The sequence below is a fragment of the Mytilus galloprovincialis genome, chromosome 8 (genome assembly GCF_965363235.1).
Source record: "Mytilus galloprovincialis chromosome 8, xbMytGall1.hap1.1, whole genome shotgun sequence".
In the NCBI taxonomy this organism is placed as follows: Eukaryota; Metazoa; Mollusca; class Bivalvia; order Mytilida; family Mytilidae; genus Mytilus; species Mytilus galloprovincialis.
The window spans coordinates 88,395,511-88,411,946 of record NC_134845.1 but is presented as its reverse complement, the minus strand read 5'-3'; the positions used below and the strand labels follow the sequence as shown (position 1 = coordinate 88,411,946).

The window sequence follows — 16,436 nt, the reverse complement described above, 5'->3', positions numbered from 1 at the left end:
AATTAAATACAAACGGAATGAAATATTGAAATACAAAATCATCTTTAACTGACATTAAAAAAATGGTAGTAAAATATCATTAACAGAATGTTCAGTGTTTATCAATTCGCAAGGTTCAATCGATTGTATATGCAAATCAATTTCAAACAATAGGGAAAGCTATACAAAGCATTAATTGAATCGATGCATATTAGTCCTATTTACTGACGTGCTCGATGTCGATTTAAAATGAAATAAATGTGTTTGATTGTTTATATGAAGTTAACAACTACGGAAGCCGTAAGGGGACACACAAAACATTAGAAAATACTTTTTTTAATTCGAGATCACGATAAAACATTACCGTTTTACCGAGATCTCGATATATTGTATATCGTTATCTCGATAAACAATATATCGTTATCTCGATAAAACAAAATTGTTATATCGAAGGCACGAATTATTAAATCGTTATCTCGATTTCCGATATCGTTATCTCGATTTCCTATATCGTTATCTCGATAAAACGAAATTGTTATATCGAAGTCACGGATATTAAAATCGTTATCTCGATTTATTATATCGAGATCTCGGATTATCACATCGAGATCTCGGATTATTATATCGAGATCTGGGATTATTAAATCGTTATATCGGATTATTAAATCGTTATCTCGATTTATCAAATCGAGATCTCGGATTATTATATTGTTATCTCGGTTTAATATATCGTTATCTTGATAAAACGGAATTGTTCAATCGAGATCTCGGATTATTATATTGTTATCTTGATTTATTAAAATTATGAAAATAGCCAATTTTGAATAAAGGAAGGGATATTTTAAATAATGGAATGGACTTCTGCGACCCTTCAGCTCCTATACAGATATACATTATACCTCATTTGAAAGGTATTTTACTGCATTCACTCAAATTCTTCAATCCTCTTGTCTTTGTTACATCACTCTGAAAAATAAAAGTTTTGTGTAACTTCATGTTGATCTGGTATTTCCCCTTTTTATCTTTTTGGGAATATGTCAAATAAAAATGGTTTTTACAAGTTGAACAAGAATGTGTCCCAAGTATCTGCATTATCATTTTCTATGTTCAGTGGACCGTGAAAATGGGGTAAAATCTCTAATTTGGCATATAATATAATAAAATTAGAAAGATTATATCATAAGAAACATGTGTACTAAGTTTCAAGTTGATTGGACTTCAACTTCATCAAAAACTACCTCAACCAAAAACTTTAACCTGAAGTGGGACGAACGGACGGAAAGACGGACGGACGAATGAACAGACGGGCGCACAGACAAGAAAAGATAGGCATAATAAATGGGGCATAAAAACAGTGGAACAATTGTTACTACAATAAAGCTAAGTCGCTGGCATATTTGATAAAATATTGGCTGACCTAAAGTTGTTTACATCTATGGTGTACTTTAGTCTGTAGTAGAGAGATGTTTCGTTGGCAGTTATACCACATCTTATTAATGTTAATATTCAAGTAATAGTTTTTATGGGTTCAATTCTATACACCTGTCACTATTAGATATAAAAGTTTTCTTTCTGTACACTTATTAATTAACAGTTCCATTTAAGAAAATAAATTTAGAATGTAAAATTTTTTAAAATGCATGTATGAGTACACAACCTTGGGAAAAATACAATGACAAATTTTACCTTTGAATTGATTAGTAACTTTGCTAATGGGAAAATATCCCTTATGTTAGATACTATTGCCCAGTAAGTGCATATATAACACACTCTTTTCACAGTTTACTATAGTTTATAGTCTTCATAGCAATTTCCTTGATGGATTGTTGTTAGGAAATACAGGTTTAAACTATTTTAAAACAAAATATTTACTGAAGTGTGTTTATGCTGTCTGATATAACTTACATCTTCTGTTGTTTCCATCTTTTCTGGACATGTTGGCAAATTCCCTTTTCTTCTTGTTGACTTAACCTATAAAATGAATTGGTTATTCAAGAATTACTATCTGGTTCTATATATATAGCTAAAATATATTCTTGTGAAAATAAATTAATTGGTAAAATATAAATTAAAACAGCAATTATTTCCCTTTATATAAATCAATCACTGTATCTAAACTAAATATGTACATGATATAGGGCAATAGCATTATAACAAAATATTTTTTTATGTATATATAAATGTATATTTCTGATTAGAAAAAAATCACTTTATATGTATATATCTATAATTATATGCACAAAATGGATTCAGCTTATTAAAATGGTGAATAAAAATAAAATCAACAATATAAACAGCATACAAGTTTGCTCATATCAGTTTCCATTATTTCTCTCAATCAAAGATAATTATTGTTTTATACACTTTGTATATGTGGTACTCATATTTTTCTTGTTTTACATGAAACTGAGATTTTCATTAATTATAATACACATTAAGTTGTATATATACTTACAACTTCTGAGTAATCAGTATACTCAAACTCTGTCTGAACTGCTGAATTGATCATACATTTAGCTGGTTCATCCACCTGAAGAAAAAAAAAATAAAATGGACTTAGTAGCTATGACCAAATTGTGTCCATGATACAGTATTAAAGTGATGATAATAGGTGATTTACTATAAAATATATAATTGTAAATATGTACAATGTATGAGTAGAAACCATAAACAAACATATACTATTTGTTTTTCAGACAAAGCACCATTTTTTTGTCTTTTGAATCATCCATAGACCATTTTTGCATATAAAAAAAACCATACCCTGTTTATTTATAGTATCACTTGTGAAATAGATTCTTATGTTGTACTGTAACAACACTGTCCAAGGTTAGGGGAAGGTTTGGGATCCTGATAACATGTTTAACTCCATCACATTCTGTATGTTCTAGTTTGTGTCTGTCAAGTCAGGAGCCTGTTATTCAGGGATTGTCCACTCCTGTATTGATGTGTTACTTATATGTTTTTGGTTTATTTTTTTTACATAAATTAGGGTGTTAGTTTTCGCTATTAAATTGTATTACATTTGCCATTTTGGGGCCTTTTAAAGCTGACTATACGGTATGGGCTTTGGGCATTGTTGGAGGTCGTACAGTGACCTATCGTTGTTAATTTCTGTGTCATTTGACATCTTGTCTCATCAGCAATCATACCACATCTTCTTTTTTTTATAGACTTTTCAATATAATATAATCTTTTCAAGGCTTCTCGAATCAGGGAATGTAGTAAAATGAGCCTATATCCTGGCATGTGAAGACTTTGTATGACATAAGTTACTAAACACATGCTGAACCTTTTGTGAAGTTACATGGATTACTTTTAAACAAATATCATTATTACCTCATTTCCCTCTTCAAGTACTGCATCATTGACATTTATTCTTATTTTCTTCAGACACAAAGTACAACATGCTGAAAAAAAAGATAGCCTTAATTTATAAAAATATAGTAAAACATTGAAAATAGTTCTGTGCTAATTTATACATGTATTGATGTTCCATACAAATTGTACATTTGTTAAAGTGAAAGGTACAAATGTACAAAAAATTACACTATTACATATTAATTTTTGTCAGTTAGATATTCAATGGAGTACTCATCTATTTGCTATCAATTACATAATTTTTTGGGGAAGCTGCTTATTTACAGCTCCAACAGCTTTTTAAAAGATACATGTACTCCCAATTTAATTATCATGTTAAAAAAAAACCTCAAATCTCAGGGTGGAGGAGAAGGAATATTGAATGTGCATCAAATCTCTGGGTGGGGCTGGGGAGGGGGATATTGAACACAATTCAAATCTTTGTACGCACACAGTTACTAAGGGAGCTACCATTTGATTTTTATGGGGGGCTAGGATGAAAAATTTTGTCCTGCTTTTTTTTTTAATTGTAATCTCTGTCCTGCCTTTTTATTTTTTACTCTATTCGGTCCTGCCTTTTTTTTTTTACTAGTTTATCCTGACTTTTTTTACACAAATTGTCATCCTGCCTTTTTTTTTACCAAGTTTCTCATCCTGCCTTTTTTTTTTTACTCAAAACTCCTGTCCTGCCTATTTTTTTCAAATTTGATCCTAGCCCCCCCATAAAAATCAAATGGTAGCTCCCTAAGGTATATGTAACAGTAAATACAGGTTTCAAAGCTTTGACAAATTTTCAGCTAAGTAATGTTTTGAAATAAATTTCATTTATATTGAAAATAATAGATATTAAACCTGCACTCATTGTTCAATACAAATTCAGGCACCTGAGGAATGTTTATTGTCAATTTTAAAAGAGTAACAATGATTGATACACAGGTGACATAAAAGAGGGTCTAGATGGGGTTTAACAAACACAGAATAATTAATGTAATGCCCAATTAAGTTACTGTATAGAGAAAAATAAGCACAAAGAAAGAATAGAAAATTACAGGATGCAATAACTGTGAAAAAAATAATAAAGCAATACCATATCTATAGTAGATTAATTACAGAAATGAATGACAAACATTTAAAAGAAAACAAATTAACTATTATAGAAAATTTAAAATGTTAAATCATCTGGCCAATCCGTATCATCATACAAGGGGGTCACTCTAGCGACATAAAATTACCAGAGTGATCTAAATACAGAGAGAACATAGTGTCAAGTTGACTCTCACTAAAGACTAAAGTGAACTAAATAGAGTGGGGCGCCCATATTCGCCGGGGACACAATTTCGCCGTTTTATGATTTTGAGGTGTAAAAACTTCAAAGGATGGCTGAAATGGAAGACATATACCGGTAAATGATATTATATAACAAATATGATTATTTTTTATAACTGAGACAAAATTGCGGAACCTACTGAAAAGGACCGAAAAACGGACAACCATTTTCGGCCAATTTCCTGAAGAAAAAACACGAATTCAAAGAAGTATATCTAAGTAATTCTTTGACTGAATGCCCCTAAATTTCAGTTCTTAACACCTTTGAAATGTCTGCTATTCAGCTATTATGAAATCGATGTGATCAATGTTATTAAAAGCTGCAGTTATTTGATTTTAAATTGATGACTGATGTGTAAAAACGGCGAATATGTGTCCCCCATTGACATAAAATCAGGTAATTTCAAACACCCTTTAATCTAACTTTTCTGATGATTATATTCAAACAAACACGTTTTCAAGCTTAAGAATATTTTGCATTTGAAGTTATATTCATATAGAAATATCAGTATACTTCAAAAACATTCACACCTGAACAGAAACTGTAGAAAACATGAAAAGATGTGGCGAAAATGAGCACCTCACTCTATCTGTTGAAAAAAAGTAGTCCTTGTTTGCATTGTCCTAGTAATACAGAATATTTATGTTGACCAAATAATCAATGATTCAAGATGAATGTTTTAATAATAATGAAAATTCAAATAATGATTTATTTCATAAACTAATTAAACTTGAAAAAGGGGGAGGTCAGGTCAAGTTTTAATATACTCACGTGTATTGACTGGTAGAGAAATTCCTGTCTGGTTAATCAGATGCTGAACATCCTTTTCCTTTAATCCTCTACTAGCTAGCTTAAGGCTCGTTCTGTGTGGAAGTGACTGGAGTCCAGAATCCTGGGTGTGGTCAATATCTGGATGAGCACTTAACAAACGGGGAATCTGACACAACCTGCGACGTGCAAATTTTGAATTGTTTTTCAAAAAATAATTTAAATGGCTGGTACAAATAGAATATTGATGTGAAAGTGCTAGTGATGGTTTCAGACCATTCTCGGACAAAATAATAAATATTTGGTCTGCACTGTGTTTTGAAAGAGGTTGAATGAGTTCATCACATTCCACAAACTTTGGAAAGAAACTGCACTCCATAGTATGTGTAGTATCTAGCTCAAATATCTTATTTTTACCATTATTTGATGTTTAAATCAGTTTCTACATGTCGTCTGCACTATATTTTGGCATAAAACTTTGTACTTCCTGTTGTCCCTTTATGTTTTCAATGAAGAAGAACCATAAGGGGAGATAATCCATAGAAACATTGTTGATTTTTTTACAGATTTCAATCCACATTTTTTTTCTTAAATCAAAAAACACATACCTGGATTCTTTTGTATTTTTAAATAGGGTTTTTATCTTTATGATTATGGCAAAATTTTCTATAAACTATCTCGGAAATTTTGTAAATACTTCAATCAATTTTGGTATAATTTGGTTTTCTTTCAGATGTCAAAAGCACCCCCTTCTCCAATAAGAAATATGCATATTTATAATATTGTCAGCCAACTGTGTGATATATTTTTAGAAAGGTAAAGAGAACAGCTTTTATATGTGATAATTGTCTGCATCATTTTATGTGAGCATTTTGGTGAAATAAGTTGGGGTTTTAAGGGTAAATTTTAGAATTTCATTGAAAAAAAAAGCCCAAAACAAAATGGACTCCATTTCCATAGTAACAAAGACAAAAACCAATTTCTAAAGTTTCAGTTGTAAAGTATATTGGTTATGTGGTTTGTATACAGAGAATCGTAAAAATCTGTGACATAAGTGTAAACACTAATTTTGGTCCTTACAGAAAATGGCTCTTAATAGAGAAACAAAAGGAATATAGTCAATATGTCCTGCAACGCATATTAGAGGAGTCACCAAGGACCTTAAATAGAAATACGGGTGTACATTATTAAATAGCTTATTTTGAATAATGGAGTGAACTTCCCTAATTACGGAAAAAATTATACACCATTTGAAAGCTTAATAATAGAAAAACAAAATGGTTATACATAATATGTGCTGCAGTTTTTACAGTTAGACTATTTAAATTCATCTTGATGGCACTCCAAAAAAGTGTCTACCTATAAAACCATTTCAATGGCGATGGAAATATCAGAACTGTCCTTTGACCTTTACAATGTATTTTTAATATCCGTAAAAGGCATTTGTTTCCACGAAGCGATTTTGATAGATAGCCTTTATTAAACACCAAATTTTATAGAGATTGAAAGTCAGAAAATACATCATGGTCACAAAAGTGAATTACTATTTTGCAATATATATCTCGAAAATCAAGCCGGTATTTTGATTCATCCTTCCAAACTGAATACATAATGTTTTTCATACATTCTTATTGACGGTATTTGTATGTTTGTATTATCTAGCTCTAGGACCCATGTAATGACGATTAAGATATCAGGAAGTACTAGCAAACGTCGTAAGCCTTTTACCTGGATGTTCGTAGATTTATAATGACAAACAGACACTTCAATTCTCAATTTTACTTGAACATCAGAAAGTTCCAAGTGATCGTGAGTTTTCTAGTTTTGTTTTAAATACTTCGATTACCAAGGAGAAGTTTGAACATTCATTTATGGTAAGGTGTGTTTCACTTGTACCGAATTGTTCCAGTTGTTTTGTGTCATAAAGAAGTGTGTGTTGAACAAAACTTAAATCGTATTTGTCTTTTGATAATTCAAGAAAGTCGGGGAATATCATCGGAAATGTTTGCCCACATTAAATCGATGATATCTCAGTTCAACATGTTTAATAACAATAAAGTTGACAACAGAGTTTGGAAGAACTACTTTTACAAAAGACTTAATGACTAACTTGAAAAGTCGATGCTTCGAGAACAACGAAAACAATTATCAGTTTGATAAACGTTGGTAAGATATTGTAACTTATATCAATGTATATTGTAACATAATCCTATATATATCGCATTTCATACAAGTACGAGGTTCAGCTAGCTATAAACCAGGTTAAATCCACCATTTTATACATAAGAAAATGCTTTCGTAACAAGTCAGGAATATGACAGTTGTTATTCATTAGTTTGAAGTGTTTGAGCTTTTGATTAGGAACTTTGTTTTGATTTTTCACCAGAGTTCGGTATTTTTGTGATTTTAATTTTGATTTTTCATGAAGCAAAATTGGAAAATTTCCATTAACGTCCATGACATGCACAACAGTAATGTATTTCATAGCAGTTGGTTTAATAAAGACAAATTTATCAAAAATAAATTCTAGTACACAAACATTGACAAAAATGTATTAAGATGTCTCTTTATAAACATGTACATACTTATTGTACAGAAACTGGTTGGGCTATGTAAGGAAAATGGAAAGTGTATTAAACAGTTATTATATTTGAAATATCTTAATAAACATAAATTGAATTATTTTAAGATGTATTTGTCTATTACTTTTTTTTAGTAATTGTTTTATTATTTATTGAGTAAACTATTTGTGTAATACCTTATTAATTCATTTCATTCAATTATTTATTTATTCGTCCTAATATTCTAAAGTAAAATATTATATCTGTATATATATATATATATCGATCTGTGAGAAGAACTTATATTATATTTATATAATAATTCTTGAAAAACTGGTCATTATCGTGATATATGGACTGCCCACAGGACAGTGGTATTGACTAAGATAGTGATAATGACTGAGCCGAAGGCGAGGTCATTATCGCTGTCGCAGTCAATACCACTTTCCTACGGACAGTCCATGTATCACGATAATGACCAGTTTTTCAAGAACTATTATGTTTATTTCATTGAGAAACCATGTTTTGGAAAATTCGCATAATTTCAAAATGCCTAAAGCAAACTCGCTTAGTTGTATTATTTTTTATGGCAAAGAGTGAAGACCAGTCGTATTTAAACTGCCATTCATTTTAGTGCAATTTTCAGTTTATAAATACTTAATCAAGTTTTCTAAATTTCATAATTAACGAAAACATATAATAAACATTTCAACAACTTTAGTATAATATTGAAAACAGGAAAATGTTTTATTAAAGGGATATCTCTCTTCTAAAAAGAGAAACCACGCCCCACCGGTAATTAACAGAGAAATTACGCTCTAACGGTCATTATCAGACGGAAACCACGTCCAACCGGTCATTATCAGACGGAAACCACGCCCAACCGGTCATTATCATGTAAAAGTTTGTTAACGACCGGTTTTCTGGTCCGTTTTGTTCTGTTAATAATCGATGGAATTTATTACTGAAGAATAATAAATGTCATGTGGCCCCTTTTTATCCAATAAAAGAAGCTTATTCTTAACCGATATGAAATAAACACATTTATTCTTTTTTTTTATTATTTTATTTTATTTCTTTTTATATTGCATTGAAACTTATGGATTATTTAAGTCATTGTTTATAACGAAATACATTGGACAAGTCCCAAAGTTTATCATCAGCTCAGTAGTAAGTACCTCCGCACTGGCATTTTTTTTTATACCAAATCTTTCTAGCATATTTTACCTTCAAGGGGACAGGGAAAAAATGTGGTCACTTCCGACTGAATCTTGACAAAGTGAGACTTCCGTTTGGCTGTGTGAAATTTTCTTGAAGGCAGCCAGGTCCAGTCACATTATGGAGTGTAGAGAGAGTGCTATGCTTTTTGTACACTGAGAACCATAGCAACAGCTCTTTGAAGAGTCCATTTACGTAGTGCTACAGAACCTACTTATTTGATTTATTGTTAATTCTCTTCCTGAACATAATTGACATATTTGCCACTGGACGTTATGCATCCAACAATGAATCATTCAGAATTGTTCGTTTATAAATTTTAAAGTCAATTCACCTACATCAGCCAAAGACAATAGATATTTTAGGTCAATTTTAGGTCCTTTTGGTCATACGCATAAAAATTCAAAGCGTTGCTGTCATTTCTTATTATAGTCCGGCGGCTACAAGCATATTTCAGACAAATTGTGCACATCCTGCTACAAGCATGACATTTGGCATAGATCTTCCTCAACTATTACTCTTTTATTTCAGATAGGGAGGCATTTGAAAAAAATGTCTCACTTCTGGTAAAATCCAAAATGGCAGACATAATACTTAAATCAGCCCTATATCGACGGCTAGTATGTGAAAAGGTGTTATTATCATGCTACTAACATAATATTTGGTACTAACCTTTGTTTTTTACTACCTTTGAATATATGATATAGATAAGATTGTTTCAAAAACCCTACTTCCGGTAAAATCCAACATGGCGGATATAGAACTAAAACCTATAGTGATTCTTTACTTGCTTTTTTACAATATTTGTTGCGTGGTATTCTTCGAACTTCTTTGCAGGTATGTTTCTCTTAGTTAGGACGTGCTTTTTGGATAAATTCGTCCTGTCCAATACCGGGAATCAGCCCTTAAACCACTTTGTACATACATATTAACTTCTAGCTTGTTCGTCTTGCAATTGTCTGGAGGTCTTGCAGTTCCAGTTTGGCAAACATATTGGAGACACACCCATCCTCTCTTGACTTGTAACCTATGGTTATAAATCTTGCCGCTTGACGTTGTATCCTTTCTAGCTTATTTATGTTTGTTACCGTGTAGGGGTCCCATACTATGGCTCCATATTCCATCGTTGATCAACGAGCGAGATGTATGCTGTTTTTTGCAATCTAGTGGGCAGTATTTCAAGTTTCTTCTTTGAAAGTCTAGTGATGAATTTACTATCTTTGTCAAGTTCAATATGTGGGTGGTCCATTTGAGGTCTTCCGAAATTTGTAGCCCTAGGTACGGGTTATGCTTGACTTGTTGTAGTATGTGTCCATTTAAACTGTAGATTATATGGCTTTTGTTTCTAATTCTTAGGATGTAGCATGTTTTGGCATTGAACCGCATTCCCCAGTACATCCACAACGTACAAGCTTCTGACAAAATGATGAAGCCTTAGAAAGAGTTATTTAAAAGTTATCCTCTTTGTCCCTTCGCCTTTCATTAGCACCTGAACTGGGTGTCTTAAGAGTCAATTCCAAGCTCGTCCTCCTAAACATCTGCCTTTGTATATTGCACGTTTTACCCTCAATAAGTCTTCCTTTTGCGCAAATAGTTATTTTCTTGATTCGTTAACCATGTTAGCCCCATCTGATAAGTTTGTGTGATTTTACAGTTAAACCTCGGTGATTTAGGCTGATCAATCATCATTCTTTATGTAAAAGTCACATCTTCAAATGCCATCAATGTCCTGACATTTGAATCAAGATGCATGTGTCTGATGCAGTGAAACACAGACTTAACTGAGTCATGACTCAAACATTTGATACTGATGTTGCTGTCATTGCGGTTTCGCTTTTCAGTGACATAGGGGCAGACAATCTTTGGCTTGCATTTGGAAGTGGGAAAAACTTCAGATATATATCTATTCATGACCTTACAAATACACTATGCATTGAGAGATTACACGTTTGCTGGAAAAGGAACTGCGTTAGTGACATGGATGGTGTTTAAAAATGTGACTCTATCATTTAGAATGATGATTGATCAGCCAACATCAGCAGATATGGATTTGACAATGTCATTTGATAGAACGGTACGTGGTTTTGTTGTACGATCCAATAAACTTATCAGAAGGGGTTAACGAAGCAAGAAAAAATGTGTTTTTGTAAGAGGAAATACTTATTGAGGCTATTCCCACGACTTGGTCTACTCTTTTTCAGCAAGAAAAACGTGCAAAATGCCATGGTTGATGCGAATGAGTAACAAGCTTGGAAGTGGTTCCTTTGCTGGCTAGTCCATCCCTTATGAATGGCGAAGGGGAAAATATTACCCATGGGTCCCTTTTGGACAACTCTTTTTCAGGGTTCTTCATCTTGTCAGGAGCTTGTACATTATATATGTAAAGAACAATACCACGATCTTTTTAAATTTGGAAAATAAGTTCTCCGATTGTGAGTAAACATGCATTTGCGGCCATAAATAAGTCATTCTAAAGATATTTAAGAATTTTAGTGATTTTATTTTGTTTTAATCAATCTTTTCAAAACTCTACTTCGAATATACGGATTGAGGACTCATCTTTGTAATTTCCGCCATTTTGATTTTTACCGGAAGTGTAAAATTTGTATTTAAACATATGAAACTGACTAGAATTATGGTTTTGAGAATGACTTCAAGCCAAAAGTTTAATGACAAGCTATAAAAAAACATTTTATTAACAGTTTAAAAAAGTTGAATATAAAAATGAAAAATTATCAATATTTCTATGTCCGCCATATTGGATATTACCGGAAGTAAGGGTTTCAAAGACATATGTCTTATACATTGTATCCATGATAAGCATCAAAGAAAGGTTCCTGCACAATATAATTATAGTAGCAATACTTTAAAACACATTTCAATTGTCCTCCCTAAAAATAAGCTTATTGTAGTACTATATCCGCCATGATGGATTTTACCGGAAGTAGTTTTTTTTAATATATCTTATCTATGTCATATATCCAAAAGTAGTATAAAACAAAGGTTTGTACCAAATATTATGAAAGTAGCATGTTAATAACACCTTTTCACATACTAGCCGTCGATATTGGGCTAATTGAAGTATGATGTCCGCCATTTTGGATTTTACCGGAAGTGAGGCATTTTTTCAAATGCCTCTCTATCTGAAATGAAAGAGAAATAGTTGAGGAAGGTCTATGCCAAATTTCATGCTTGTAGCATGATGTGCACAATTTTTCACAAAGCCCCCGTACTACTAGGTATACCATTAAATTCAAATGTAATTTATTAATTTGTAATTGGGAACTGTGTTCTACTTGAAGAGTGTGCGTTATACCCCCGTGCTTAAAATTTGTTCACTTAATCTTTTGAAAATTAATACAATTACAAATAGCCACGACTATGGACATGTGCCTTGATTGGCAGATGTTATAACATAATTATTTTTTGTAAACATTGCATGGTAAAAAATCGTGCATATTGCACTTCACAAAGTAAATAAATAAGTATTTATATTTTGTATTTCAATATTGAACATAATACGAACATCAAATTATAATTGCATATTGTTATTCTAAATTGTTTCCCAAAATTGATCGTCCTGAAGATCATAAAAAACATTTTATTAAAATAAAGTATGTCAATATGGTCAATAAAGGTCTTGATTTTGTTAATATTGCTGGTATTTTAAACGACCATTCTGTTAAAAAACAAATTTCTGGATATTTTGTTAATATTGAGCTCCCTCTTATTTGTTATATTTACAAGAAATCTACCCGGAAATTTGTGTTTAATTATAGCCAATTATGTAAAGATGTTAATATCAGTGAAAATACACCTACTTCATGTAATTGCAGTAATTCCGAATATATTTATGGACCCATTTCCCATGTTATAACAGGAGATCTTAACATCGTTAAAGACCGAGAGTTAAAATCATTCCTCAATAAAGGACCTAAATATCGTCCCCCGTCATTTATTAATTGGAATGAGTGTCAAAATATCATCCACGACTCACTCCTTACTTACTGTTTAAAATAGATAAAACGGGAAGAAGCTGAAAAAAATCTTTGGACTCTTTTTTTAATTCAGTAATGAACATAGTTGATATACGTATTCAACATTTTAAAGAACATTTTACCCTTAACAATAACCACAATAAACCTATTTCTCGTGCCAAACATACACTAAAAGAATAAGTCAAGTAATTTGTTTTTGTCCCGGCCGATAAAGCTGCGAATAATATCATTATTGTTCAAAGTAAATTTTACATTGAGGTTCTACAAAAAGAAATCACCAATTCACCAACATTCCAACTGACTCCATTTTCAGAAAACGACATCTGTAACAAACATAAACTTTTAGCTACCGCTTTACAAGCAGAACCAAAGAGAATGAAAGTCCCAACTATGTATTGGCTTCCGAAGCTACACAAAACACCTTACAAATATGAATTTATTTCGTCTTCAAGCCATTGTTCCACTACTAAATTATCTGTTCTTCTTACCAGTACACTTGGTACAATCAAAAACCTGATAATAAATTGTTCAAATAAGGCCTTCGAAAATAGTGGAATTTATTACTTTTGGAGTGCAAAAACTCGTTGGAAGTACTTGATAAATTGCATGCTTGTATTGGTGATATACCACATTGCTTCACATTTTCAGAAAGAAAATATGCACACACCTAATTAAATGGCCATTTGAAAAGTCAGAACGTGAGTATATATGTTTAAACTCTGTAAGGTCCGTTTTTAGTAGCAATAAACAAAAAAACTATGTCAGTTGGACATGCTTTTATACTATACCTGCCCTTGATTGTTTACTAGATAACAATTTTGTTCGCTTTGGAGATTTCGTTTATCGTCAGGTTATTAGAATTCCAATGGGGACTTACTGTGCATCACCTAGTGCGGACCTGTTTTTGTATTGCTATGAGTTCCAATTCATGAAAAAAATCAGCAAAGACCCATCGAAACAACATCTGATACACAAGTTTTATAATACTTTTAAATATTTGGATGATATTTTAGCTCTCAATAATGACGACTACTGTGTGTATACTCAAGAAATTTATCCTGTTGAAGCTAATGCTTACAATGACCACTGCCCTTTCCTCGATCTTGATATCTATATTCTTAACGGAAAGCTTTATACTAAAATTTATGATGATTTCTCATTTCCTGTTATATTTCACATGGCCATAAAAGAGGGATGTTTGGCATGCCACAAAACCTGATTCAACCCACCATTTTGTTCTTTAAAAAATGTCCTGTACCAAGTCAGGAATCTGGTCGTTGTTATATTATAGTTCGTTTCTGTGTGTGTTATATTTTAACGTTTTGTTTCTTTTATGTCGTTTGTTTCCTCTTATATTTGAGTGTGAATTTACATTATTATAAGACGTGTCACGGTACTTTTATATCCCAAATTCATGTATTTACTTTTGATGTTATATTTGTTATTAGCATCGGATTTTGTCGTCTAATCCTTAGTTCGTTTCTATCTGTGTTACATTTTAATGTTGTGTCATCATTTTCTTGTATTGAATGCGTTTCCCTCGGTTTTGGTTTATGACCCGGATTTGTTTTTGTCTATCGATTTATGAGTTTTTAACATCGGTATACTACTGTTGCCTTTATTCCTATCGTTAATTATCTATTTTCAGATGGTGACGTTCCCTTGTCACCATCTTACGGTGTGTATATATCTCAACTTGTACGATTCGCTCGTGTTTGTAACAATGTTTTAAATTTTAATGAGAGAAACTTATGTATTACTGAAAAATTATTACACCAGGGTTTTTGATATCACAAACTAGTCAAAACATTTACTAAATTTTATCATCGGTATAAGGACATCATTCGTAAATATAGCTCAACATGCAGACTTCTTATACGTTCAGGTATTTCACATCCAATATCTTATGGAAATATTCTTTATGAAGCAAAATAATGTCAATATTCACCTCAGAAGCTAACAAAACCTTTGAATAGATTTATTAAGAAAGGATATAGTTACGATACTGTTGTCAGATCATTAAAGATTGCATATAGATTCACTTATAGGGTCTTTGCATCGGAACTAAACACATTTATTTAAAAACCAGTTGTTGGCATGGCACGGGTTATGTTCTTCTCATATATGTTATGATGGTATGATACTAAACCCCTCACGGGGAGAATTGTGCCTGATATTCATATGATGAAGAGACGATAATAGTTTAATTGAAGTCTGAAGCTGGCATGTCAGTTAACTGCCAGTAGTCTGATGTTATTTATGTATTATTGTCATTTTGTTTATTTTCTTTGGTTACATTTTCTGACACCAGACTCGGACTTTTTTTAACTGAATTTTAATGTGCGTATTTTTATGCATTTACTTTTCTGCATTGGCTAGAGGTATAGGGGAGGGTTGATATATCACAAACATGTTTAACCCCGCCTCATTTTTGCGCCTATCCGAAAGTCAGGAGCCTCTGGCCTTTGTTAGTTTTGTATTATTTTAACTTTTAGTTTCTTGTGTACAATTTGGAGTTTAGTATGGCGTTTTTTTATCACTGAACTAGTATATATTTGTTTAGGGGCCAGCTGAAGGACGCCTCCGGGTGCGGGAATTTCTCGCTACATTGAAGACCTGTTGGTGACCCTCTGCTGTTGTTTTTTATTTGGTCGGGTTGTTGTCTCTTTGACACATTCCCCATTTCCATTCTCAATTTTAATTTTAGTACATATATTTGTTATGGGGGCAGCTGAAGGACGCCTCCGGGTGCGGTAATTTCTCGCTGCATTGAAGACATGTTGGTGACCTTCTGCTGTTGTCTGCTGTGCGGTCGGGTTGTTGTTTCTTTGACACATTCCCCATTTCCATTCTCAATTTTATGAATAAATGACATTTGATCGGGATTGAAATACACATAGTTAATTTTCCAGTATTCGGTGTTTTATCCTGAGACGAGAAAAGTCTAATTATTTTCTCATTGAAGGCAATAGTTGTTTCTGTATATCAGCTCTATCATAAAGCAATCAATTAAAATCTATATTTAATATAACCGGTCTGATCAAGTCTTAATTGAACGGATTGAAACCATAAATGAAAGCAACAATAGTATACCGCTGTTCAAAAGTCATTAATCGATTGAGAGAAAACATATGTTTCAGACTGAAATCTTGCAACTGGTGACAAAAGATAAACACGATGAAAATATGTGTAGCACAGGAGATTAAATGAAACAAATACTTAATG

The 16,436-nt window shown here is 32.1% G+C and overlaps 1 protein-coding gene across 1 annotated transcript; it reads right to left on the bottom strand.

Annotated features, from left to right (window-relative positions):
- Nucleotides 1-879: 879 nt before the first annotated feature.
- LOC143043815 (uncharacterized) lies at nucleotides 880-6,184 on the bottom strand. The gene is made up of 5 exons (XM_076215993.1): nucleotides 5,438-6,184; nucleotides 3,319-3,389; nucleotides 2,435-2,509; nucleotides 1,885-1,950; nucleotides 880-945 (listed from the first exon to the last, which is right to left on the bottom strand). Exons 1-5 carry the CDS (start codon nucleotides 5,811-5,813, stop codon nucleotides 880-882), a joined length of 654 nt encoding a protein of 217 aa, XP_076072108.1. The 5' UTR covers nucleotides 5,814-6,184.
- Between the last annotated feature and the right edge of the window lie 10,252 nt (nucleotides 6,185-16,436).

Excerpts from the sequence above, each read along its gene's own strand:
- LOC143043815 (XM_076215993.1), bottom strand. The coding sequence starts at position 5,813 with ATGGAGTGCAGTTTCTTTCCAAAGTTTGTGGAATGTGATGAACTCATT. Across the intron at positions 3,390-5,437 it reads TTCTCTACCAGTCAATACAC|CATGTTGTACTTTGTGTCTG; the intron begins GTGAGTATATTA and ends CTTTTTTTTCAG. Across the intron at positions 1,951-2,434 it reads ATACTGATTACTCAGAAGTT|GTTAAGTCAACAAGAAGAAA; the intron begins GTAAGTATATAT and ends TTCATTTTATAG.